The sequence below is a fragment of the Cryptococcus depauperatus genome, chromosome 4, assembly GCF_001720195.1.
Source record: "Cryptococcus depauperatus CBS 7841 chromosome 4, complete sequence".
Taxonomy (NCBI): Eukaryota; Fungi; Basidiomycota; class Tremellomycetes; order Tremellales; family Cryptococcaceae; genus Cryptococcus; species Cryptococcus depauperatus.
In genome coordinates this window covers 992,338-1,018,160 of record NC_089471.1, presented here as the reverse complement: position 1 = coordinate 1,018,160, position 25,823 = coordinate 992,338, and the positions used below count along the sequence as shown (strand labels likewise).

Sequence of the window (25,823 nt, the reverse complement as noted above, 5' to 3'; positions counted from 1 at the left end):
CTTCATTGCGGTTGAATATATTTTTGATCTATTTGTACATCCTTGATTGTTTTTGCATCAAGAATGAAACCCGTCGAGATGATATACAGATACATCACGGGCTCTATGCTTCCAGTCCTCTTGCCTCTATATTGCTGTAGCATTACCATACGTCGTTCCCTCCAAGCCCCTGGCAATAAGAGCAAACTCATGTAGTGCTTCGCGCATTCGTCTTGTAGTCCGCGACTTAAGAATGGCATCTCTAAGCTTTTTCTTTGATGCTGGGGTTGCTCTTCGATCGGGAAACCCCTCCTGTATCCATTTATAAACATTTTTGGCCATCCTAGTGGGTGATAGATTCAGCTTCAACTCACAACACTCAAAACATCTTCCAACCAACCGGCCATTTGGCTGCCGCTGACCCTAGTGATTAAGGCCGCTAGCAGCTCCGCCAGATTGGGGATAACGCTTCTAGGACCTTCGCAACCTGCCGAGAGTATCAAAGCTCGCAAAAGTGAGGGCCCAAAAGCGAAAAGAAGTGGATCAAATAGCGATTCAAGTGGTGAAGGACTGCGGGTCTTTACAAGAAGAGCAACCTGCGAGTTTTTATATCATTTAGACTTGCTTGTAAATAATAAAAAATCAAAGCATGGAACGCACAAAAAAGTCGGAAGCTGACTTCAAAGAGAAACGTTCCTGCAAACCAAGGCCAACCAGACCTAGTTCAATGTATACTGAAACTTGTTGAGGCTGAAGGCGAAGAAGTACACCAGGGTAGCGTTCAGCAAACTGATTGTATTATCTCATTAGGATCCCGATAAAATATCATGGCAGTAAAGACGAAGCTTACGGAGTGACAAAATTTGAACCATCCCTCAACTATATCAGGGTGCTCTTTCATTCCTTCACCCACAAAGATGCCTTGGGCAATTTCAATCAATCTTCCTCCACAGTGACCTATAGTCTCCCATTTTTCTTCTTCTTTCCGAGATGCTTCTTGTTCTTGATGCTGCACACTCTTCCTCTTTACAAGGAAAGGCAGCGGGGCGCTGATACTGAGAACAAGAGTAGAAGCGAGAGTAAACCATAGTGCTGAAGGAGAACGTGAGCAAGCTAGAGTGACGAGAGTGAGGAGAGGGAGTGGAGATAAAGAGATGAGAGTTGGAGGATTGGAAGGAACATTCTTTAAGAGGTTGGATATTGCCTGTGTTTTTGGGTGAGCTTGTAGTAGTCAAACATGCACAACATAAGTATACAACAAGTGCAACAGTGCACAAAATTAAGCGAATCATGATCTTACCTCGGCAACCTCTGAATCTCCGTTCCAAGCATCAACAACCCCTTCTATAGCCATGTAAATCCTCTCTCTGAGTCGCACTAACCCCTCATCTTCACACACCCTTCTAATGTCATCTGTCTTATCACCAAGATCTTCGGAAGAGTCAAACAGTTCATCATCGGAAGGAGCTAGTCCCTTGAAGCTGGCGTTCAAAGAGTTGATGGATTGAATGAGAAGAGGTTGGGCTTTTGCAGGATTACTATGTGCAAGAGAAGCTGCGGCTAGCATACGGTCGATTATAGGGCTAACAATCCCCTGTTTCAACGAAGTTTAGAGTGATCTTGTCTCGGAGGTGAGGCACTAACCTCAGCAGGACCGATAGCATCTGCAGGCTGTAGAGCTTGAATGACACTGGCAATCCCTTGAATGACTTTACATTGCTCCTCAGCCTGAATAAAAGCAGGATCAGACACAGTCAAACATATGATATTGTAGACTCAGATACTCACTCCCATGTCACCAATCTTGCCATGTAAATCAGAAAACGCTCCAATGTGTTCCACCAATTTCTTTCTGCACATATCGCACAGTGCCTTCAAAGCGTCAGCAGCTGATCGCGAAATTGCATGGTTTCGGGATGTCAGCGAGGAGACGAGGTAAGATAAAACTCCTGGAAGGTGGGATGGGTGGAATTTAAACCATTCTTCGTAAGACTCTAGAAGTATATGAGGACAGACCAACAAGACTTTCACAAGGCGCATGGACACACGAATAAGACAGACAACGGTCAGACGTAGTCTATCCTCTCCTAAATCTTCTATTGGCCTTTGGGCCAACGAGCCTAAAACCTGTTCTCCAAGCAATATAGGCAAGCTCTGATCCTCTCCAAGCGGTACCGCTTCAGATGAGTAACGTATGCAATGAAGAGTTGCTTCGATATCCTATTGATGATGTTCAGGAATGGACAAGAAGAGAAACAGAGAGATTTATTGCGCACTTGCCATGGCGCATTGCTTTGGATCTGCTGAACAGCAATCTCTGTTAAACTTCTCAACATTTGCTCTCTTAAAATGTAGTATCTATATGACAATTAAATCCGCTGCCCAAATTTAGCACCAGTTCAGGTACTCACGCTGAAACGATTACCTCTCCTGCATCTCTTCTCCAAGCATCAAATGCTTCCTTGTCGTTCTTATCCAATCCCCCTAGACTTTCTCCTGCAGACACCGCGCCATCGCTTCTCCATCTTACTTTCCGCCTTGTAATAGCTACCAGCTCAACAAAGAATTGTCTGGCTATTTGCCAGGGCGTGGAAGTTTCAAGAGATGCCTGGAAATAGTCTGCATCCATCACGGATTCTTGAATGAGTGAATAAATTGGAAGGGTTAACTGTTGCCAGAGGATGTCAATTAATTCGAAGGCTCATCTATTTTGCTCACTTCGCTTATATTCTCTTCGACGCCACCGATACCTTCCCAACCAGTGAGGCGAAGAACAGTTCTTAAGAAAACCTGAACTCTTCCTTCCTGAATATGAGCCACCAGCCATTCTGTAGAGTGTTCAACAAGGGCAGTGACGAGTTTAGCAAATTCTATGGTCTCTTCCAAAGGGTCTATGAGACTGTAATAAGCTAAAAACAAATTATGACAGCAACCAGCCTACCTCCACTTGTATTCAATATCAGCGATTGGCCGTTGGTCCCAGCTATCCAATCTAGCAGGGGTTCCGTAAGAATTTTCGTGCCTTTGCCATACTTGAAAATGCTTTCAGATAGAATCTCGGCTATTGCCGACGAAGCAGCAGGTAAAGGGAGAGTATTATAGAGTTCGGGCAATAAAGCAGTCAACTCGCTCAAGCCTTGTCAGCAGCGTAAAATCGTTCATACTTACTCTGCTCCAAGGCCCCAATCGATCCAGCTTTCAGCACATTTACATGCTGCCTGAGCTTCGCTCAGTCTATTTGTCGGAGACTCTGTTTCTGCTCCTTTTAATGAATCTATTATTGTCTCAACAATGATCGCGAGATCGCTCTCAACATGTCTTCTGATGGCTGCCCTATTCACCGTAAATATACCATACCGTCTTTCCGTGTCAAAGTTAGTTTACCTTCTGTTATCAGCTAAGCCAGCCCTTCCCATCTCTTCTACACAAATACCGCACCATTCCAGTCCCAACATCTTTGATCGGTGTCTGTTTTGATTGTTGATATCATCCCCCGCAGAGGCAGATTGAATTGTTTTCAAGACAGTCAAAATTGGGTGAGGAAATTGGGTAAACTTTAAGCGCAAGAGTATGGACGCAAGCTGTACACCAATTAGAACGTTGCTCCATTTATTTACAAGATTCGTCGACTTGCGGAGCCAAATATCTTACGAACGACAATAGCATTGCCAGGTTGATAAGCTTGAGAGTTGGCGGAATTGGTTGCATTTGACAAAGTGCTGAGTAGAAGTTGCAAGAGCGGTAAATGTAGTTCTGAAGGAAGGGTTCCCCTGCAAACATGTATCTGAATTTAGCACTCTGAAGCTAACGTTTATGACCTGCCCCTACCAATCACGGGATATCTTGACTTGTGCCGTATGTGCTCCAAAGAATCTGACGTTTGGGTCCTGCATTGATGTTTGTCACAGAGTTTGCAGGCAGCGCAGTATTCATCAAAATGAGCGTACCTCATGGCCTGCAAGACCAGCAATGAGTCCCCATGCTTCTTGAGTACCTTGGATCTTTTGTAATTCTGATTGCAAGTATTTTGCTTGTATAGGATTTGAAGATGTAGCAGGGCTGAATAGTTGTAGAATTGTCTAATCCCATAAACGGAAGGGTCAGTATATACATGGACTGTATGTGTCTACACGAACCTGAGCTACTTGTTGAAGGTCAGACATGGGAAGGACGGGAAATGACAGATTTGTGGGAGGATTAACTTCTTCGTCCATAGTGATCACTGTGTCCATGGCGTTAATGACCAACAGACAAAGAAGTTTATGAACCAAAAGACTTGTAGTTCTCAACCAGCCGATAAACTAAAGTTTTTGGAAGAGAATGAAGAAACAAATTGTTACAAGAGTATAATGTTTATGATTGAAAGGCGGATAGAGAAAAATATGATGACATCATCAGTTTTATCTTTCTGCTATTTTGTTTCAGCTTTATCTTATTCTTCTGATTAAAACTTTGTAACTTTTTTGTTGCTATCCCCTATCCAGAACATATCTTCTTACCATGCCATGGCCATAGGCCTTTATGGACCAAAACCACATCGAACCCTAGTCACCACCCTCTATTCTCTTCTCTCGCCATGTCTTCCAACTTTTATGCTTCATCTCATAACCGCTACTGGCTTTTGACTCGCTCTGCTATTTATGAATCTCGCAAAACAGATCTCAAGTACTGCTCGCCTCGTCAACTATATTGTCTTTTCATCTTCTTTTGTCAATTGATACAGAAGCTTGGCAAGAGACTGCTTTTGAGACAAATACCCATTGCTACGGCATGCGTTTTCATGAAGAGATTTTATTTCAAGAATAGTGTGTGTGAGACAAATCCATACCTTGTACTAGCTGCTTGCGTCTATGCCGCTGCGAAAGTAGAAGAAACACCAGTTCACATTAAGAGTGTGGTAAGTGAAGCAAAACTAGTTTTTAGTGGTTAGTTTCCATTATTCGAAACAGATTTAGAGAGTTGATAGACATGCTAGAGCACAACATTAGGATATTTCCTGCCGAAGCAAACAAAATAGGTGAGATGGAGTTCTACCTTCTAGAGGACCTCGACTTCCATCTTATCGTCTTTCATCCTTATCGGGCTCTACTTCATCTCACCGGTAGAGAGCCTGCGGATTTTGGGACATTCGACAAAAGCAGAATGGAAGAGGACTTTGAAATCAGGAAAGCTGAAGCAGATATGAAAAGGAGCAGAGATGAGGAGGCCCGAAAAGGAGGGGCAAGAGGACAAAATGTCCATAATGATTGTGATGTTTATGGAGAGAATGAAGAGGAGAGAATACGTCGCCTAATGGGCCGAGGTACAGGAGAGGGAATTATGGAGATAGATGAGGGTGTCTTGCAGATATCATGGTAGGTCTAAAGACAAAAATAACTCATTGACCATAGCTGATATCGATCCAGGTTTATTCTAAATGACTCTTACCGAACAGACGCACCTCTCCTCTATCCTCCCTACGTCATAGCCCTCTCCGCTATATACATCGCTTTCTGTCTGACATCAATGTCTAATTCCTCTGCGCGTACTCGCACGTCCTCTTCGCAACTTCATACACTTGCAACGTCTATATCCATCAATGAACAATTACATCTCCCCTCACCACCAGCCGGCGCCGCGGAATTTTTGGCTGGTTTCCAAATCAGCTTACCGATCTTATTTGGATGTGTTCAGGAGATCATCGGTCTTTATCCTCTTTGGGAGGCATTTGAGCCTACAACGACGAGAAATCAAACAAGCGGCCAACATAAGGGATTAAGCCCTGCAATGCCTCCCATAAGTTTAGGACTGAAAACAAGACAAGCTGCGACGCAGAACAAGGAAGAAAAATTCGGCACTGAAGAGGCTGAGGTGCTGGTAAGAAGAATGATTGACGCTAGAATGACGGATTTGGGCCACCCAGATATGACCAATACGAACAAATCCAGTACAACAAGCACTTTGACAACGACAGGCAAGAAGAGAAATAGATAAACGGCATCCGCATCTATATGTTGTATTTCCAGAAGAACATAGCACGCATAATTCTTTTGTACACAGAATATTACGTAAAATTCGAGAAAATCCTTCTCTTATGCAAAGATGTACATTCTGCTCAACGGGTAGAACCCCACACACCCAACCATCTCTATATAGCAGACAAAACTTTCTTTATCCACTAATCTACAGTTTAGGCAAACAGCCTCTTAGTGTAAGAATTCAAGCCGTTAACACCCCCTTCTAATTGAGCAGATGCTGTTCGGAGCTCAAATCTCAAAGAACCGGAGCGAGTAGCAGAGTGAAGCTCAGAAACACTATACAACTGATCAGCAGTAGAACCTTTCATTAAGTTCGTGCCAGAACTAACCTTCGAATGCCGGCATCTTGGAAAGAATGCTGCAAACCAGCGAAAAGGTAGGGCACGAATTTGTTGATGCTTCCCTTGTCCGCAACGTCACCAGAAACTCCTTGGGCGACTTTGACGGCATCAGTTTCGGAAAAGTACCTAGCAGTAGCTGCATTGTCGAGACTGAGAATTGACATCTTGCCAGAAACAGAGCCCCGTTGGGTGTGTTCCATGGCCTCAATAGAGCCCATACCCCGATAAACTTTCACTCGTTTGCCTTCATGGTAAAAGTATTCTCCAGGAGACTCGGTGGTACCAGCAAGAAGGCCGCCCATCATGACAGCTGATGCACCAAGTGCAAGTGCCTTGGCGATGTGGCCAATGTTTCCAATTCCACCATCAGCGATACATGGGATACCGAAACTATAGCCCACGTTTAATAAGACCATACAAGTTGACACGAGCCCATACTTACCGACTGGCAAACTCAGCGACAGCATAAACAGCAGTACCCTGAGGTCGACCAACAGCCATAACTTCCTGAGTTATACAAATGGAGCCAGAGCCCATACCAATTCTTAGACCATCTGCGCCAGCGAGAATCAACTGGGCAGCTTGTTCTCGGGTTACGACATTACCAGCGATAATCTCAAGCTTGGGGTATTTTTGTTTGATCCATTTGATGAAATCAATTTGGAAGATCGAATTACCCTGAGAGGAGTCCAAAACGACGACATCGAGACCGGCCTCAACAAGAAGCTTCAGTCTGTCCCTGTCTCCAAGTCGAGTGCCCACGGAGGCACCACAGTAAAGCTGCTTGCTCTCGGGAACCTTGGAGGCATAAGGGTAGTTCTGGTTCTTGAGCAAATCCGATCGGGCGACAAGAGAGATGAGATTACCGGATGCATCAACAATAGGAAGCTTTCCCTTCTTGGTTTCGCGCAGTAACGCATTGGCCTTTTCCAGGGAGATGGGAGAAGAGCCAGTGACGACCTTGGTAGTCATGACAGACTTGATGGGCGAAGTAGGGTCCTGGAATTGCACATCTCGGCCAGTGACGATACCGAGAAGTTTGCCGCCATTTTTTCCAGTTTCTGCAATCATTAGACATGGAAATTGGGACAAGTGATAAAAATTACACCCACCAGTAATGGGAACACCACAAAAACCGAACTTGGCTTTGATTTCCAAAACGTCACCAACATTAGCATCGGGACCAAGGCAGACAGGGTCAGTGATGAAACCGTTTTCGAACTTTTTGACCCGTCGGACCATGGCGGCCTGATCTTCGGCAGAGCAGTTGTGGTGAATGATACCAAGTCCACCGTGGAGAGCGATGGCAATGGCCATTCTGCTTGGAGTCAGTGGATTGTTGTGGCTAGAAACGGCGAATACTCACTGGTCCTCGGTAACTGTGTCCATAGGAGAAGAGAGGAAAGGACTATTGAGGTGGATGTTTCTAGTAGCCCTATCACCATGTGAGCGAATTATTCATCATTGTTCTTTAGGCGACAACTCACTTGGACTGCAACGAGACATCAGAAGCGGGGAAACTGATGTGACCTGGGAGGATCAGAAAGTCGTTGTAAGTCAAACCACCATTCTTCCCCGAGTCCATCAACTCTTGCAAAGAGAGTCCATCGCCTCTGGGATACTCGTCGAGGTATTTGAGAGCATCAGCTGGATTGAGGAGGCCAGCTTGTCTGGCGGGAGTGTTTGAGTTGACAAGAGAAGCGTTGGACATTTGCGGTTAAAGGTTGTCTTTGCGGGATACTTTGAAAGATATCCAAGAAGTAAAAGAAATCACAAATTGGAACAAATTATCCGTCGAGGAGTTGGAACGGAAAAAAATTGCAATGACGTGGCTTTTTTTAAAAAGGGGGATGTTGACCATGGCATTTTATACTTTGTTATCACGAATGGTTGGAGTATTCAGTGAGATCTGATTTGAGCCCAGGCACAGGGCGCAAGGCGTTCAAGAAGGACACTGAAAGGTATAAATACTAGTTACTTTTCAAGTTCTTCTCAATACAACTTATTGTCGAAGGCCTTTTCCTATCTTTTCTTCTTAGAAGGACAGGTCTTTCAATTATCAACGTCATTACACCTTAGCAATATAGTTACTATTCTACTTTTTAAAATAGTATATCCTTTTACTAGATCTCACAAATTTGAGTACCAGCTACAAATCAGCAAGTAACGAGCTCGACAAATTATCTGTAAGCCATGGGATGAGGTATAGATTGCTGCCTGAATGCCACCATTGTTGACCCAGAACTTGGCTCCCAGTCTGTAGACTGACAAAAGCATGTCGGATGCAAGATACAGTCGCGCTGGCAATGGTTGATATCTGATCTTCTATTAGCCATCAGTAGGATGACATTCCATCTATGGAGCGAACTGCTTTGTGACAATTACCGCAAGAGGTTCTTAACGATTAACATTAGACAAGCAACAGAAATCTACCATCGTAAATGAATTGTTGAAACGCACTCAATTCAATCTCAACACCCAGGGAATGTCTTCACAAGCCTTCCTCAAGCATAATTGCAATATGTGGCATTGAAATTCAACATCTGAGATATCTTACGACGCTCCCTGACAAGCCACTACGCCTCTTGTATTGGCTGCGGGCATCTCAACTACAGCTGCTAGGCTTGTTGACGACGCGATCCGGTTTTGGTAATGAGTTACACTGACAGTACTATACATTCGCAAACTGTCAAGTGTATGTTTTGGAAACGGCTGAAAGAAAAGAAGCAGTCGGATATTCAAATGATGTTATCCTCAAGAGGCAGAAACTTATAACCACCACTCTCCTTGTCCTTCTCCACCTTATGACGCTTCAATCCGAAATTTTCTCTCATTTCTAATGATCACTTGCGGTAACGCATTTAATAACGACTGCACCATAGCATTCAAACCTTGCAGTGGAAGAGAAATGGCACGTCAATCTTAATTGCCTGGACCATTCACACAATGAACAAGATAAACGAAGGATATTATTGCGGAGACATTTGACAGATGAGTGATAAACAAGATTTGCCAATGACAAGTTACACTGCTATGCGCCAATCAGGTGCATGCCGTCGACTATCATGGATCACGAAAATATGTACCAATGGCTGATATTGCAGAGGTGTTGCGCTTTTCACTCGGTGCGTCTTGTGTGTATTGATACATCTATGTGTCGCTGCGGTTAAACGGACTGATTAACTGTATGAGGAATGGCACCATCCATCCAGATTAGATATAATGGATCTCCCTGCTGGCTTTTTCGACTCTCTTCAAGATTCCCGAGCAGTGAGACAGCGTGTTGTGCTTGAATGCGTAAACTATCTGCTATTCCCGGTACGACGCTCTGCATCCTACAGCTGTACAAAAGACCAAGCAAGAAGACTCATTCATGACTAGCAAAGCGAAAAGAGCAGCTGGCCGTTACACTTTGCCCATAACGTATGTATAGGATGTCAACGGTAATTCCAACACACACCGTGTTCAGCACTGATCATGGCATCGCCGATTGACATACAGCACCATTGCTTTGAGGTGAGTCTCATTGTCATGCATCGAGTACTGTTCATGTCTGGTAATCCATCAAGCGTGTTTGTGGAAGACAGTGACCCATCAATAAAAATCTACAAAGCTGTTTTCAAAGCCTCTCCAAGACAACTCTTACCAGCTCTCATGATTTGCAAACTCGGCTGGGCCAAATATACCCCGATGGTTATCCTACAAGACCTATCACCCAATGCCAAGCACTTCAACGTCAGACCCCATGGCCTTTAAAAAACTTTTTTCTTGTCTTCGCGTTTACCAAACAACCAACCACATGCCATATTCGGTATGCCATTACAACTTGCCAAGTCATCACAACTATGCCTTCCGTTCTCAATGACAAGTCCAGCCGAAGAAGAAATGTTCATGGCCATTGCTTCACATTTTATTAACGAGACCTAAAAACCACCGTCATTCTCGTGATGAACAACGGCAAAAGGTACAACCAAGATACCCATCAGGATGTAACTTGGCATTCAACATCAAAGTAGATCACGGATCATCAATACCAACGTTTGCTAAAGCCGCCAAGCCTCAATATGGCGGAGAGGCGTTATGTGAGCTATAACATTTAGTTATGGAGGTTATACACTGGGCTCGTTGAGACCCCAATAGCGTCTCGCTTCTTCAACTTTTGCAAGCTGGATCGCCTTCTACGGCGTTCCGACAGGCTGTAGCAGGTTGAGGTCGCAGTTGGCTCTGTCTATACGTTGATCGGTCTGGCATGTCTCCTCAAGGATACCATCAGTGACCTATAGGCACCAAGCCCGATGATGGTTAGAGAGTCAAACATGTGGAACCAGCCTACAACGACTACATCTAGTCCTGGAGTTTCGACGCCAGCCTAGAATTAGGGCGTAGCGAGCGATCGCTAGGGCAGAAAGCCGGTACTGATGTTAGTGAGCTTTCAAACTAGTATCATTAAAAATACTGAGCTAGGTATGGAGTTGTGCGGGAGCTGCCATATCGTCCCATCGCATTCGGCTTCGCCAAGACCTCTCCAATGATGATCCAGGCGAGGGTCATTAACGGTTTGGTAAATGACAATGTAGCTGTATTGAAGAGCGTCATGCAAGTATTATAGATGGGTTGGCTGGGCTAACAATGTTCGTGCAGCGCCGAGTTATGCGATTAAACCAACCAATCCACTTCATTTAGCTTTTTTCCTCAATCCTTGGCTATCGGTACCGTTGTGGCATTGCCGTTAAGAGTGAGCCTGACAAGGATTCGGCAAGTCACTAATGTGCTGGATGGAATTGATGCCAAAAAAAGTCGTTTATATATCAACAAGAGTCTAATGTAAACCATTCTGTCTTTTCGTAATATATATAAAAACAAGCAAAAGTTATACAGATGGATTTGAACGACGGAACCAAATAACCTTGCGTCATCCTATTCATCCTATTCATCCTTCACTCTTTAAACTTTTTCACAGTCAAACAACTTTGCAATCTACCTCTATCATGAACAGGTAATTAATCCTCTCTTATTTGTTTTCACTGACATTCCTCATAAGAATTCCCGTTGTACTTGTGCGTACCAATGCTGTACCGTGTCCGCAACTGACATAAAATGGTGCAGACCATTGACGAGGTTGAGTGAGTAGTGCAACATCCATGCTATATAGCTCACACTCGACCTCTACCCAGATACTTGCTAGACCAACTGGTAGGTCAAACTTCTCAGCAACTGCTGACGCTTTGATAGCCACCACCAGACAAAAACGAGGATCCAATGGCGACCAAGCTTCGCGAAAAACTCAGGCTCTCTTTGACGCAAGTGCGCGAGAATGCAGAATAGACAGCACGATGCACAGATAGCCACTTAACGATGGCAATAGGGCTGCATTCCCTACGAATTACAGCCGGAATGCTTTCGCCATCTCGTTTCTGAATCTTCTTCCACCAATGTACTCATCTTGTTGACGCTTTCCTCGCTCCTTCTTCTGACTGGCCGCTGTGTACCAGCTCCTCCTGCCCAGACTGCCTGCCGGTTATTCGTACCCTTTGTAGAATACGCCGCGCGAAGCAGATCCTGCCAGACGAAGATAACCTGCGTACCAATCTTACACGTCCTCAGAACCCGGCTCAGCCCTTCTGACCTTCTCGCTGACAGCTCCTCTTGCGACAGCCTCCGCGCAACCGCTGGCTTGGCCTCTCCTGCCGTCTTTCGCTTTTCCGTTTGGCGTACCTCACTAACACTGTGTTTTAACATGCTTGCGCTTGGTGATCAAGGACGAGACGGCCCGAAGAACCTGTCCATCCAACAGCTCTATGTGTTGTTGCCTCGCCTTCTACTCGGTCAAACGTATATAGCTTTTCAACATTCGAGTCAACCGTCATTCGTCATTTGTCTTTGGAGGTGAGTCCATGTCGGAGTATGACTGAAAGGAGACCCATGTGCCACATTTCATAACGCCGCGCAACTTTTTGTCAAAAGGCGTAGCCCGGCCGCATTTTCCCTGCCCCGGCGGCGAGTGCCGCCGCGAGGCATATGCCCTCTGCTGTACTCTTTCTGCTTTTTACCCATGCGATCTTTAGATTCCTTTGGAAACTGGTGACGTGGAACCCTAACAGAGATTGACTGTAGCATTGTTCGCTTCTCCCTGTCTAACGACTGCAGCGGCGTCTTCCGCTTTTGCCTCCGCCGCCACATTTTGCCACTCGCCACTCGCTGATACCTACTGACGCGGCCTCGGGGGAATCAAATCGCCTATCTCTTTTTTATCAGTACCTTTGTAAGTGGTTATGCTTTTATATCTATCACTCAGCGCGTCGCGTCGTACGTCGATATGAGCTGACCAATGCGTCGACGGCAGTGACCAGCGTTAAGCGACATGGAAACGAATGCGTCCGAGTCGGGCAGCACAACCCAGTGGCCACCAGTGAGTTGTGACATCCATTCATAATCGGAAGACAGGTGGAAGGCGCGTCGAGTAGCGCTGACGGTGGGTATAGTCTGGGGCGGAAACGTACCCGCAAGGCGCGCACCGTCGCTCTGGATCGAATGCTAGAGCCTATGCCGTGGAGGATGGACATTTGGATAAGAGTAACGGAGGACAGGCGTTATATATTGGAAATCCGGAAAACTATGTGTCGTATCAGCAGCGGCAGGGTGGTTATGGAGCAGGGATAAGGTGAGTCCTTTGAGGATGACGGTTGGGAATGGATGTTGAGTGCAGCGTACAGCAACGCATCATCACCATCCACATTGCCAAGTTCGCGTCGGGCATCTGGCCAAAACTCCAAGATTACACCTCCTCCAGGACAAGCGAATCCGCCTCCGTCCGGTTACTATACCCAAGGTGCCAAGGTTCACCAGTCTTCGTACCAGCCTACTTCCGCCCCGCCGCAGGTCCTGACGCACAATTTTAACGCTATACCTGGACAGCCTCAGTCTGCACACACGTACTCGCAATATCCGCCCTATAGCCAACACGCTCAGCAGTCAGCTCCATGGAACTATCCCCACAACTATTCACAGCACCAACAGTCTCGTCATACACCCACCCAATCCAATACTTTGGCGCAGAGCAGTGGCGGCGCGCAACACAGACATCCGCCCGCTTCGTATGATTATGCTTCATCCGCAACAACTATTCAGCAATGGCCTGGTTCGGAGCAACCAAAAACTGGTCCAACGCATCAGCAGCCTTGGCTGCCGGCACCACAAACTGCTAGGATGTCTCAACAGCAGTCTAGCCAGCAAGCCCAATCTACTGGCCAAGGGTCAACCCCGACTCAAGGCCAAGGTTCATCTCCCATGATTCCACAAGGCAACTGGCAAGGGTATTCTGCCATTCCACACCATTCCATGAGCGGACACATGATGCCCAATCAAGGCTATTGGGCTCAGCCTCAATGGGCCGCCTACTATGGCGGCCAGCCCCCGCATCAAACTTCACATAGCGTTCAGTCTCACGTCTTTTCGCAGGCTCCAGGGGGTAATCATCTCGGATCTCCAATTCTACACGGGATAGCGAGGCAGAGATCTAGCCAAGACAAGAGACACTCTGAAGATGAAGACAGAGATTGGTCGGAAGAATATCCCGGCCTCGGCAAACGTTTCTCATATACTAACGTCGATGGAGTAATAGGCGACGATAAGGGCGGAAAGAAGAAGAAGAAGGGCGAGGAGAAAGAGAAGCCTGCACCGAAAGCTCGATCGCATCTCCATCCTCCCAAACAAGCACCATCTGCATGGCAGCTGTTCTTTGCTGATGAGCTTATCAAAGCTAAATCTTCAACCAACCAATCTGAAGAAATTAAGTCGCCGGGGGGTACCATGCATTCCAACAAGCTAAACGTTGCAGTTATTGCCAAGGAAGCTGGGGTAGCATATGCAAACTTGAGCGAAGAGCGAAAAAAATACTATGCAGAAAAGGTCAAAGAGCATAGGGAACAGTACGCAAAAGATTTGGCGGCATGGCAAGCTACTTTGACTCCTGAAGATATCCGAGCAGAAAATGCGTTCCGAGCACAACAAAGAAAAGAAGGTAAATCTCGCAAAGGAAATATAAAAGATCCAAATGCACCCAAGAAACCACTCAGTGCATACTTTTTGTTTCTCAAGGCCATTAGAGAAAATGAAATTATCAGGGAGCAGGTATGGGGTGATGAGTCTGAGACTACGAAACAAAGTGTGATGGCGGCGCAAAAGTGGAGAAGTTTGACAGACAATGAGAAGAAAGTAGGTTGACTTTACGATTTGTCAATGATGAGCAAATACTGACAGTTAGGTAGCCATATTTAGAACAAGCAGAGCACGATAAGCAAGCTTATGAGGTCGCTCGCAAACAATATGAAGATGATGCTGCCGCCCGCGCAAGAGGCGAAGATATCCCGGTTAGGCCAGTGATTGATGTCTCATCATCTCCACCTAAACCCCCTGCGTCGATGCTCAGAAGCGGTCCTTCACCTGCTGAAAACCACTCTGTTCAGAACACCCGCCAACAAATTACTTCGCAATCAGGCTTTGCCTCAGCCCAGGTCAAGCTATCGCCCCAATCTAACTCCAACTCTCCCATCCATCCTGTTTTACCGACTTATCAACCCACTTCTCCTCCAGCCGCGACAGCCCAATTTGATCCCCCTGCGTCCCTAAATATAGAGGAATTTCAAGAATTCACCGATTCACTGGAGATGGACCTCTCGGGGCTTGGCACCATTGACAATATAGGTGTAGGAGGAGAAGGCGGTGAAGGGTGGGACGAGCTTCAACAACTCATGGATTCCAGTGTCGATTACAGTTCCGCCAAGCTTGACTCATCTGCTCCACATCCTTCAACTTCGGCAATTGCAGCAGCAGCTCCAACATCGGGATTGGAAAGTGCAGAGCTTTCTGTGGCTCCTACATACAACGAGGCAGAGGCAGAGACCGCGCGAGAAGCACCTACAGGTCAGCTAACTGCTGCCGAAATCAATGATAAAGTGCAAGTGCAGAGGATTGCGGAACGCTCCGAGGGAAAATTGGTCGTACCCCCTGCATTAGGAGTTGTTACAGATGATCCTGAGCAAGGTATACCGGTTGTGGTTGGGTCGAGGGACGCCGAGGAGAAAAATTTGGAGCTGCCGACAGAGACAAAGAGAGAAGGTTTACCGGCTGTCGATGGCTTGTGAAGCAAAGTAGGAAAAAGGGAATCTTCAAGAGGGGTCGTGATTTATAATCCGAGACTCTTTATCGTCACATTTAAACTTATCTATCAGAATCATCAGAACCCTAGAGGGTCAACATTCAATTCGTACTTTTGCTCATCTTCATTCTCTTCTTGTTCACGTTCGCAAGAACATGTATGGTTGAGAGTTGCTGTTGTCTTTTATACTTTGTGCTTGATGCTACCACACATTGATACAAACATGCCATTCCCCAGTCTTGACAAAATACAGGCTATATAAAGTTGCTCTGTCGTAAAGCCTTGGCCAAACTCAGCATTGCCTTCTTGCTCCTCTTTGGTTCTTCCCAGTCCTTCTCGTCATCAGATACCACAATCCACTTGATGTCCCCTCTCAATTCATCATATAGACATCCTTCCAGGAAAGTACGTACTTCCCTTTTTATCTCCTCTTGATCTCTCCCTTCGACCGAATCATTGTACTCGCCCTGTAGAATGATAGATCCAGCGGTAGTGCTGGGCAAGACGTACATTCTGAGAATGACAGGAGGGGTAGGCAACCGAGGAAGAGAAAATACATAACAAGTCATCATAAGGGTTGTGCCAGGTAATGTTGTTGGTACTGGGGTTGAAGAAGTCTGGGAGGCAGCCTGATAATGATACAAATTAGCTACCGCACTTTCTGTGGTACATACACACCGTTCGAGCTGCCTTGGTCAAACCAAGGACAAAAGGGCTTAGCAAGGATTGCAGCATGGGTCCTACAGCAGACGATGGTCGAACAGCCAGACACTGATATCTTGGATCCTCCCTTGGAGCTGTTTCTGCACCATCTGACGGTACATTATTCGCTCCATTTGGTTCAACAGATCCTAATTCGTCTTGAGTAGCGGATCGATTGTCCAAAAACAGATACGCTGTGTCGTCATTTGCTGGCAGGTCTTCACGGGTATCGTCGGATTGGTTGATAAATGTAGTTGGCGGTAGCGATGATATGATAGTCAAGTAGCGATTGTCTGGAGTCGTTTTAGAGACTGATTTAGACGGAAATTGGGCACGATAAGTACGGAGCTGAAGACTCGACTTGCTGGAAGAGTTGTTCTACAAATCATCAGAATCGTTAAATATTATAAGACATTAGATGACATACTGACCCCATAAAACTCCAAGACTCGGGCAGCGATAATCTCACTGAGAGGTACAGCTCTGCCAGCAGGGGGCGTGTAGGACCATTGAAGTTGACTGTATTGTTCTGCATGGTTAAAGCCTGCGACTTCGACTTGCTGAGCGTGATATCAACTTACAGTGTATAGCCCATCTTAGGTTTGGAACTACCGCGCAGAAATTGTCATGATAATGCAGAATGAAAAATAAGATGCAAAATGAAAAGTTAAAAAGGTTTTAAGATATTCCATATCATCACTTTTTGATCACACTTGATCAAAAGCTGATACATTTACCATGAATTATTTCTAATTCTCTTGTTACTTTTGTTAATCTGTTTGTGGCAACAGTAAACTCAACTTTACCTAAACTTCTCTTAACTGATTCTTCCTCAAATTATCATGTTGCGAAAACTAGGGGTAGCTTAGAGAAGAATACTTTATTATCGAATGGTGTCTATACGAGTCACGGACACCTCTAGGATTCGCAGCAGCCAATTTCGAAACTGCTGGGATTCTCATGAATAGGTATGTGATTAATCAAGGCATCAAATATTCAAATATGCGGCATATTAGTCTTGGAACCAAGTGCAAAAGAGTTTCTATTTGCGACCAGCGACATCTCAAGCAAAAATCTTGGGATGATGAAAAAAAATCTTAAATGTTTCAAGCAATTCAAGTCATCAAAACCGATCCTTGTATCAAGCTTGAAGGATTTCGCAAAAAATTCCAACAAACCCAAGACCTTGATAATACTTGAGCCAAAAATCTCGCCTGGGACCCAGCATTAATCAAATCTGCAATGGCAAACCCTATCAGGCCGCAGTCCCAAATAGAGTCCTGCAATGAAGTTCTAATAGTGAACTAATTTGGACTCTAATGGGAAGATTAGTAGAGGCGGTGATTCCGTTGTATTTAATCTTATCAAGAAGAGCCTTGCTGCTGGACATATTAATCGATAGTGCTGCGAAGAGCGGGATAGGTTTGCGAAGCGACGAAACTGAAGATACTTCTCGAGCCAAAACGTACTTTAATGGCGAATGCGATAATCAGCCTATTCAGAATCTCTCGGCAGTGGACGTAGCTATACACGATCTGATTAGAGACAATAGAGCGGCCGCCTATCCACTATCTCAACATTGTTCCAAATAGATACCAGCAATCGGACTTGTCGACGCTTGTGCCATCAAAACATCTATTATGACCAAGGACAGATTAGAATACAAAATAGCTGCAACGGCTTCAATCCGCCTTTGCAGTCTCAAGGTCCAAGTTGACGCATCTTAGCATTGAGCATGCACCATGTTGCTAAGAATGTTTCCTAGGATTCCATAAACAATGGCATGTGGCTGTTTGGGATTCCCAGTAGTAGTTCTGGAAATGAAAGTGCCACTATGATTATCCATCTGTCAAGGAAGTAGGAGAGAGAAAGCTTTTTGAGGACAACGAAGTGGAAATACCTTTAAAAATGGATCCTTAACAGATCAAAAGCAATCTTTAGAAAGCGAAGATGAACTTTGCGCCACACTCAAAATTCCGTAAATGCCGATAACGCTGGTTTGTTCGTCAGGGATTTTCATAATAAAACGCATTTAAATTACATCTTCATATCTTTTTTTTCTTTTCCAGAAACTTTTTAATCAAGACAAAAATGCCTCCCAAGCTCACTGGTTTTGCTGGTATGTACATGGCCGGGACTCTTGCAAGCACATCCTGCTGACCAGACCACACTTTTTTTGGCTCTCATCAACTTGTTATATAGGTAACTCTCGAGTTCGACGAATTCTTGCCGTTGCTGCCCTCGCCGGCGTCGATATTGAACATGACAAATCTTTCACGTTTGCTTCAAATTGGAAGACCCCTGAGTTCCTCTCGAAGAATCCATTTGGATATCTTCCCATCCTTGAGCTTGAGGATGGCACCATTTTGAGAGAGTGTTCTGCTATTGCCGAGTACGGTGAGTTTATTTCTATCCTTTTATATGACAATGCGTCCTGGACCGTGAAGATTGCATGTATGTTGGATCAGAACGTGCTCTTCCATGAGTCTTTTGTCATTTTAAATCAATGTTTAGGATGAAACCTTTTCTCAGTTATCCCTGTCTTAATGATATGTGTCGAGAGTTTTTCGGCGGGTGGTACCGTCATTTTTCTGAATCGAAAGCTTTTCTTGTCGCTTTTCAAACGCAGTTTCTATTACGTTTGCTGACTGCATGATTATAGTCGCCGAACTCGGTGCTAACCAAACACTGATCCCGTCTGACCTCAAGGCGAAGGCTGAGGTTCATTCTTGGCAGGCTACCGCTGACCAGGAGGTTCGTTTATTATTGGTTTCAGCATTTGTTGCTGATGAAGTCTTAGATTTTCGCTACTGCCGGTCTCGTCAACGGTATGATGGCTGGCAGAATCCCCTATGTCAAGCCTGTTTATCAAGCAACTGTCGACAGGATCACTGCCAGAATTAATGTCATTGACACAATACTTGCCACCAAGACTTTCCTTGTTGGTGAACGTATCACTCTTGCCGACATTTTTGTTGTAACTTCCCTCACCAACATCTTCACCTCTTGGTTTGATGCTCCTGCACGCGCCAAGGTTCCCAACGTTATTCGATACGTAGAGACGTAAGTTAGTGTCGCGAGTGTCTTGGGTAAGGCTCATATCCTCAAGTGTCGTCAACCACCCCAAGCTCGTCGATATCTTCACTCCTCTTGAGTTTGTCGAGAAGACTCCTGCTCCTCAGGCTCCAGCTAAAGAGCAAAAAGCTCCTAAGGAGGCCAAGCCAAAGGCTGAGAAGAAACCTAAGGAGGCCGAGGAGGAGGAGGAGGAGGAACCTCTTGTCCCTGCCGAGCCCAAGGTCAAGAATCCTCTTGACGATCTCCCAAAGTCTTCTTTCAATCTGGAAGAATGGAAGAGGCAGTACTCCAATAACGACACCCGGGGCGCCGGTGGCTCTCTTGCCTGGTTCTACGAGAAGTTTGATAAAGAGGGCTTCTCCATCTGGAGGGTTGACTTCAAGTACAATGAGGAGTTGACTCAGATCTTTATGTCTAGCAACCAGGTACATCTTTGTGCATTTTATAATTACTTTGAACTGACATGAAGCACAGATCGGTGGCTTCTTCAACCGTCTTGAGGCTTCCCGAAAGTATCTCTTTGGCTCCGTCGGTGTTCTTGGCAAGGCCAACGATTCTGTCATCACTGGTGTTCTTGTCGCCAGAGGCCAGGACATTGAGCCCGTTGTCAATGTGGCTCCCGACTGGGAGTCTTACAGCTTCAGGAGGCTCAACGTCGACAACGCTGACGATAAGGCCTTCTTTGAGGCCGCTATGGCTTGGGATTTGGTTGAGAACGGCAGGGAGTGGGCCGACGGCAAAAACTTCAAGTAAGACGTGCACAAAAGGGAAATTTGGGTTTCTCTAATCTAGACATTAATGTAACTTGATAATTAAAACTAAACCATTTACTCTGCACATCATGTCTGATTTCTATACAGATGAGACTGTCCTGCTCTAATTTAGGCAAAGTCAGCTTAGAAATGCACGGGAGTGTATGCCAGAAATGAATTAGGGGAATATAGGCTTCACCAAGGAGAAGAGTTACTATTGCGTGGGACACTGGTTCTATTTCTCAAAGATGGTGCTGTAAGCTTCGCTATGTATGAAGACGACCTGTCTGATATCGATTCAGCTTGCTCGGGAACTGTATATGATTAAAGCCCTTGGAGCCAAAGTGCAGGCATTGAAAAAAGCGGCAGCTCGTTCTCTGAAAGTTGATCTCTGGCCTGAACAACATTCTTCAGCTTTCAAAGCTCAAATTCAGCCAATATACCCCAACATGGAGATGGTCCAGAATCCTGACCCGCATCTTTGTCAAGTAGCAACTCTTTCCAATCCAATTCATCCACTGAGGATCCCATTCCATCCACTTTCCCAGAGGGAACAAAAGACTAGGCGCCTCCACGAAGAAGAATGCAGAACGAAGCAATCAACGAGATAGAGAATGGAGTGCTGGACTCTGTTCAAGCAAGGCTTTCTTGAGTAATCTATTTACGTAAGGAAGATTAGGCATGCAAGGAGTTTTCAGTAATGTGCTAGTTTGATTCCGTTTGTAGATAGCAGAAAGATAATTTGTACCTGTAATGATATCTACATGCAAAACTTCTATATAACCTAACGGCAACAGGTTCTCGCTCTGAATTTGCCTAAAGTGTAAATGTAGTTCGAAATTTGACTCATTTACCATCTTTACTCAACTCAGAACGGTGGCTTTTCAAGATCTCTCTCTCTGGTAATGTCACTTCGTCCTTGTCGGCGTCTCAATCGACGTACAGGCCAAAGTAACTCTACACTTCCTGCACAGCCTCTAATACAAGATACTCAGAGTATCTCTCTTGAACAGCAACTTTGCGCGAGAGAAGAAGATAGGATCAAAGAGTTGTATGAGAGTACTCGAGGGCGTAGCTTTGAACCTAGACCATCTTGCAAACGAGCCAAGAATGATAATGGAGTCGTGGAAATGGAGGACACACAACTTTCGTCTGCAACCATGTCTGCTTCGGAGCGATCGAAAGCATCATCAGAAGCAATGCCAATGGACCAACGAGAAGGAAACAAGGGTGAAAATGATGATTTATTTGCTCAGACTTTAAAAAGAACGAGAAGAACCACACCCATGGCTGGTCTAAGTGCTACCCAAACATCTGTTTTTAAACACAGTAAGACAGATTCAAAGTTGATGCCTCCTCCACTTCAAAAGCTGGATACTCAGCCTCTTTCGCATGGAAGAACGATCCAGATACCTATTGATTCAGCGTTAAGATGCAGCAAAAAGAAGGACGACAATGGGCTAAAACCTACAACCAAAGACGAAGCGTTTCTCCGCGCCATTACAGAACGTATCAAGACCAAATCGGCTATTGATAAGCTCGATGCGGATTTCGAAAAAGCACTTCGTATTCCCAAGCGCCAGACAGCAACCGAGACAGAAAGGCCTGACTACACAGTTTTGGATGATTTTGATGACAATCTGAGAGGAAACTTCATAGAGGTTATTAGGAGGGATTTGTTTAGGAAAGATCTGAGACAGAGAAAGCCTACTCAGGTATATGATGACGGCAGACCAAACTTCAAAAAATTTAAAAAGGTGAGTCAGGCGTTGGACCAAATCATTAGTCGCTGATACTTTTTCCAGAAGGAGATTACTCGACGTCCTCCCTTGAGCATGATTTTGACAGCTTCTGCAGTCCAAAACACTATTTTGCAGCCTGGGTGTATGTTGCTCTTATATAGTGCGAAACATTTAGCTAATTGTTACACACTTACAGCCTACTGGCCAACTCAAACATCTCAGAAACAAAATCAAGGGCCTATTGTTGAGGACGAAGAAGAGGAAGAAGATGATCTTCCACTTTTGCCTAAAACCAATAAGCGCAGATTATTAGAATATAAGAATGACGATGATGACGTGTCAATAATGTGCAGCGCGAGAACTATGGGAACTGCCACAAGGGAGTTGGCAGAGGTGCAGGCAACTTCTCGACTTCAAAAAGCAGCATGTAATAATCAAAACGGGCAAGAAGACATAATCTTCTCAATGGGATCCCAAATGCCCCCAATTAATTTGAAAACAAACGGAAATAATGCTTCTTTACAAGTGAATAAAACAACGAATAGGAGAAGAAAAAAATTAGTAAACGATGAGAACGAAGATACCATCCATTCAAACTTCCCAATACCCGCTATAAGTAAGAGCACTAGGATAGTAGAAGGGAGAAATATAGATACGAGCATTGAGCCGTTTGGAACGGCCACTCTAGATAACTGTTCACCTTCTACAACAGGTAGAAATAGTACACAAAAGAGAAAGGCTTTGGTGGTGAATGTTGATGATGACGAAGGTGTAAGATACTATTTTTCCTTCATGATCCAAGGTTAAGTCTGATAATGCGATAGGGATTTGGAGGGTTTAAACGACGAAGAAAACCCTGCTGATCATGTAGTATTGTTATCGGTTTGCATAAGCATTTGATACTGTTGGTATACTCTAGATTGTATGCATTCGAGTGTACAATGCGTTCACCTGTTTAATAAGAAACACTTTCTTCTTCTCCAATGTCATGCTGATATAATACTCTCTTGTCTTGAGATGCTTGGTCAATATCACCTTGGCGGCATTCAAGCAACATGTATCTGCAATTGAAAGTAATTGTTGATACATACAGATTGACACTTTTGGTTTCAAACCAACAAATATTTACAACCTCATCTATTGATCACTACTGATCACTCGCTAGACTCCAAATAAGATTGGCAGTGTAGGATTTTGATCTAGAGCTGTCGATAACTACAGAATGGACATCCTCCTTTGCGTCGTTTCCTAATCCCTCGTTAACTGAAGACATTGGTCACCAAAAGGGGCTACACGCACTAATAAGCACTTTAGAAGCTGAAGTGCTGTCTTTGGGTGGTACAAACGAAATACCTGCTTCCATAAATAGTTTTAAACGGATCCTACTCCAGTCAGCCGTGGAAGAGTATGCCTGTACTCACACTTTGTCGTTCTCCCAATTATCTTCTCCTACTTCAACCTTTGCAACCTCCTCTTTTGCAGCTTTCCACCCTCCTAATTCAACCTCCTTTTTCGATAAAACGGTTTGCTCTTCATTGAGTTGCTTGCCGGCTGAATATTGCTGCTGCTCTAGCAAATGAACTTGAGCATCATGTTCTGCTGGTGATGGATGTGACGGAGGGCGCTGGGCTGCTGAAGCTGCCTGGCCGTACTGTTTCGTAAGCTCTTAAAGATGAAAAGATCAATATTGGAGAGCTATTTAATCGTAGAGCACCTACGTCTCAATTCATCGCGTAATTTATCCACTCTTGCTGCTCTCTCAGCATCTTTGACATTGACAGCTATTTCAGCGGCAGCAAGATCTTTTAGTTCTTCATCGCAGACAAGACTCGGTCCAACATCTCGAACGATTTTACTGTGGACCATTAATGTTTGTCTGTCTTAACAGATAAAGGATGCCAACGCTAATGTTTTCCAGCCTTCTTCTGATATGTCTTGAGATTCTGACTGCTCCTCATTATAGCTGTACTCTGCAAAATCCCCTTCTGCTATGCCATTGTGATTTGGAAATTGTTCAAGTGTTTTAGACATTGTTGATGATTTTGTTGACAAGTTTTGTTGACAAGTTTTGTTGACTTTTGTTTATCCAATATGCGGTACCCGGCGCGCCTTTTGGAAATTATATGCACCTACTGATGACTCGCCTAACTTTTGAGCCATAGGCACGCCAGATTTTCTTCTCTTTCATTTAGAATGTCTTTACAACTTTTCTCAATCGTTTTTCTCTTATCTCTTTACAACTTTTCAGATTTCAAAAAAGCATTTCTCAGCAGCCAATACAAGAAACAACAAGCAATGTCTGTCAATCCAGCGGGCGCAAAACGACATACACGCAACCGAATGGTAGAGCGACGAGCCACTCGCGACCCAAGCAGTTCAAGAGACGCCAGCGAAGAAGGTCAGCATTGTGTAATGATTGAGCGAGCGAGTATTGACTGTATTTTATCGCATGTCTTTCTAAACCCTGTCTACACTGCGCCTTTCTCCCACTGCCATCTCTTTCCACCTCGACATGACTTTTATGCCACCCTCTAGACAATGACAATATTGGCAATTCATTATCTGACGTGGGATCTTTTTCCATCCGTGATGAAGTCTCATCAGCGAATTCCACCGTTGGATCGCCTAAGATGCATCCTCTCTCGGCCCTATCGCCCCATACAGTGAATCCGCAAGCATCTGCTGTACCCAGACGTGCTCTGCATCCAGAGCGCATTGCAAAACTTGGGGGCGAAGGCAGTCAGAGTGGTCTTGACTCACCAACGTAAGTATTCTTTTTTTGTATTGCAATCTCGTTACGAGCAAAAAAAAATGGTATATCCAACGCACGTTTATGAGTCTGTGCACAGAAGAATGCTAATGTTATTTTATTATACATAAACAGTTACGACGGAGATGTTGAAAGTTCTTCGACCGTTGGACATCGTCATTACAAAAGACCATCATCTCCATTAGCTGGCATAACGTCAGAGATTACTCAACGTTCTCTATCCTCTACCCAGAGACAGCCAACTCCAAGAGCCTCTCAGACAAACTTGGCCATCTCAGACGATCAGCTTGTCCAGAATAGCCCATTTTCGGAAATCTACATTCGTCCACTAGACGTTTCTATCGCACCTTCTGTAGCACTTTCTAAAGCTGCTAGCAACCCACCAACGTTGCCATCTACACCCAACTCTGCTGGCGGACCCCCTAGGATGTTCACCCAACCAGTCGAACGTACAGAAGAGGACATCAAGAGCTTTGTACAAAGGGCGATTGATGGCAACGGCCAGCTGGATGGGGTGGAGAGATGGTGGAAGACAAACCCTCCTCCCAAGGGTGAGGTCGTGAGAGTATACGCCGATGGTGTCTACGATCTTTTCCACTTTGGGTATGCCCTTTTCCATATAGGCTGCTCACATGCTCATTATCTACTCGCAGACACGCTCTCCAACTTCGCCAAGCCAAACTTTCTTTCCCTCAAGTACATCTCATAGTGGGCGTATGTTCTGACACTCTCTGTGCTCAGCACAAATCTGCTCCTGCCATGACTCATGCTGAACGATGTGAGGCTGTGAGGCATTGTCGTTGGGCAGACGAAGTTATTCCTGATGCCCCTTGGGTGGTTGATCAAGAGTTTTTGGACAAACATCAGATTGATTATATTGCGCACGATGAGTTAGTCTATCCTAGCAAAGATCACGAAGATGTTTATACATTTGCCAAGAGGGAAGGTATGTTCTGTTTTGTCTTTAATCTTGCATAGATTTACGGTGTCACAGGTCGCTTTGTCCCTACTCGGCGAACGCCTGCCATCTCAACGTCTGATCTCCTTGAGCGAATTGTCCGCGGGTATCGAGATGGGTTCTTTGACTCCAAATTGGAAATGAATGGGCATCCTGAACTGATTGCTGCCGACGTCGATTGGGATTCCAGTGCTTCTGTTGAAAAAAGGGAGAAAAGAAAAGAGGCTCATCATCACAAGGTGAAAAAATAAATGTTAAATTGCGTTTTAGTCCTAGATGATGTGTATTGCTTTGATGTATTCTCGGATCTCTTTCAGTATCACAACTACT

General features: G+C 44.9%; 12 protein-coding genes across 12 annotated transcripts; 7 read left to right on the top strand and 5 right to left on the bottom strand.

Annotated features, from left to right (window-relative positions):
- Positions 1–126: 126 nt before the first annotated feature.
- Positions 127–4,211, bottom strand: L203_103698 (uncharacterized protein; the record flags this gene model as incomplete). Its single annotated transcript, XM_066213090.1, has 18 exons — positions 127–291; positions 354–575; positions 640–768; positions 830–1,183; positions 1,280–1,573; positions 1,624–1,707; positions 1,768–1,973; positions 2,028–2,199; positions 2,256–2,337; positions 2,391–2,647; positions 2,698–2,870; positions 2,921–3,115; positions 3,191–3,312; positions 3,364–3,560; positions 3,614–3,749; positions 3,808–3,866; positions 3,927–4,058; positions 4,116–4,211. 18 exons carry the CDS (start codon positions 4,209–4,211, stop codon positions 127–129), a joined length of 3,075 nt encoding a protein of 1,024 aa, XP_066069187.1.
- Positions 4,212–4,555: 344 nt separating this feature from the next.
- L203_103697 (uncharacterized protein) lies at positions 4,556–5,952 on the top strand (the record flags this gene model as incomplete). Its single annotated transcript, XM_066213089.1, has 3 exons — positions 4,556–4,904; positions 4,955–5,333; positions 5,385–5,952. The coding sequence occupies 3 exons, from the start codon at positions 4,556–4,558 to the stop codon at positions 5,950–5,952; spliced, it is 1,296 nt and encodes a 431-aa protein (XP_066069186.1).
- A 196-nt stretch (positions 5,953–6,148) lies between these two features.
- Positions 6,149–8,048, bottom strand: L203_103696 (inosine-5'-monophosphate dehydrogenase; the record flags this gene model as incomplete). The annotated part of the gene is made up of 6 exons (XM_066213088.1): positions 6,149–6,272; positions 6,326–6,727; positions 6,780–7,398; positions 7,450–7,655; positions 7,704–7,772; positions 7,825–8,048. The coding sequence occupies 6 exons, from the start codon at positions 8,046–8,048 to the stop codon at positions 6,149–6,151; spliced, it is 1,644 nt and encodes a 547-aa protein (XP_066069185.1).
- A 1,662-nt stretch (positions 8,049–9,710) lies between these two features.
- On the top strand, positions 9,711–10,093 carry L203_103695 (uncharacterized protein; the record flags this gene model as incomplete). Its single annotated transcript, XM_066213087.1, has 3 exons — positions 9,711–9,760; positions 9,839–9,853; positions 9,907–10,093. 3 exons carry the CDS (start codon positions 9,711–9,713, stop codon positions 10,091–10,093), a joined length of 252 nt encoding a protein of 83 aa, XP_066069184.1.
- Positions 10,094–10,632: 539 nt separating this feature from the next.
- On the top strand, positions 10,633–10,997 carry L203_103694 (uncharacterized protein; the record flags this gene model as incomplete). The annotated part of the gene is made up of 4 exons (XM_066213086.1): positions 10,633–10,638; positions 10,686–10,761; positions 10,810–10,933; positions 10,979–10,997. The coding sequence occupies 4 exons, from the start codon at positions 10,633–10,635 to the stop codon at positions 10,995–10,997; spliced, it is 225 nt and encodes a 74-aa protein (XP_066069183.1).
- Positions 10,998–11,713: 716 nt separating this feature from the next.
- On the bottom strand, positions 11,714–12,076 carry L203_103693 (uncharacterized protein; the record flags this gene model as incomplete). The annotated part of the gene is made up of 1 exon (XM_066213085.1): positions 11,714–12,076. The coding sequence occupies one exon, from the start codon at positions 12,074–12,076 to the stop codon at positions 11,714–11,716; it is 363 nt and encodes a 120-aa protein (XP_066069182.1).
- A 622-nt stretch (positions 12,077–12,698) lies between these two features.
- L203_103692 (uncharacterized protein) lies at positions 12,699–15,480 on the top strand (the record flags this gene model as incomplete). The annotated part of the gene is made up of 4 exons (XM_066213084.1): positions 12,699–12,746; positions 12,820–12,998; positions 13,051–14,551; positions 14,605–15,480. The coding sequence occupies 4 exons, from the start codon at positions 12,699–12,701 to the stop codon at positions 15,478–15,480; spliced, it is 2,604 nt and encodes an 867-aa protein (XP_066069181.1).
- Positions 15,481–15,748: 268 nt separating this feature from the next.
- L203_103691 (uncharacterized protein) lies at positions 15,749–16,791 on the bottom strand (the record flags this gene model as incomplete). The annotated part of the gene is made up of 4 exons (XM_066213083.1): positions 15,749–16,123; positions 16,173–16,574; positions 16,628–16,715; positions 16,778–16,791. 4 exons carry the CDS (start codon positions 16,789–16,791, stop codon positions 15,749–15,751), a joined length of 879 nt encoding a protein of 292 aa, XP_066069180.1.
- Positions 16,792–18,287: 1,496 nt separating this feature from the next.
- Positions 18,288–20,634, top strand: L203_103690 (uncharacterized protein; the record flags this gene model as incomplete). Its single annotated transcript, XM_066213082.1, has 8 exons — positions 18,288–18,315; positions 18,399–18,593; positions 18,859–18,950; positions 18,997–19,259; positions 19,306–19,696; positions 19,746–20,020; positions 20,195–20,279; positions 20,326–20,634. 8 exons carry the CDS (start codon positions 18,288–18,290, stop codon positions 20,632–20,634), a joined length of 1,638 nt encoding a protein of 545 aa, XP_066069179.1.
- Positions 20,635–20,928: 294 nt separating this feature from the next.
- On the top strand, positions 20,929–22,628 carry L203_103689 (uncharacterized protein; the record flags this gene model as incomplete). The annotated part of the gene is made up of 4 exons (XM_066213081.1): positions 20,929–21,780; positions 21,829–21,907; positions 21,962–22,536; positions 22,590–22,628. 4 exons carry the CDS (start codon positions 20,929–20,931, stop codon positions 22,626–22,628), a joined length of 1,545 nt encoding a protein of 514 aa, XP_066069178.1.
- Positions 22,629–22,912: 284 nt separating this feature from the next.
- On the bottom strand, positions 22,913–23,796 carry L203_103688 (uncharacterized protein; the record flags this gene model as incomplete). Its single annotated transcript, XM_066213080.1, has 5 exons — positions 22,913–23,013; positions 23,065–23,176; positions 23,219–23,430; positions 23,484–23,620; positions 23,669–23,796. The coding sequence occupies 5 exons, from the start codon at positions 23,794–23,796 to the stop codon at positions 22,913–22,915; spliced, it is 690 nt and encodes a 229-aa protein (XP_066069177.1).
- A 264-nt stretch (positions 23,797–24,060) lies between these two features.
- L203_103687 (uncharacterized protein) lies at positions 24,061–25,744 on the top strand (the record flags this gene model as incomplete). Its single annotated transcript, XM_066213079.1, has 5 exons — positions 24,061–24,163; positions 24,301–24,529; positions 24,650–25,138; positions 25,189–25,481; positions 25,530–25,744. 5 exons carry the CDS (start codon positions 24,061–24,063, stop codon positions 25,742–25,744), a joined length of 1,329 nt encoding a protein of 442 aa, XP_066069176.1.
- Between the last annotated feature and the right edge of the window lie 79 nt (positions 25,745–25,823).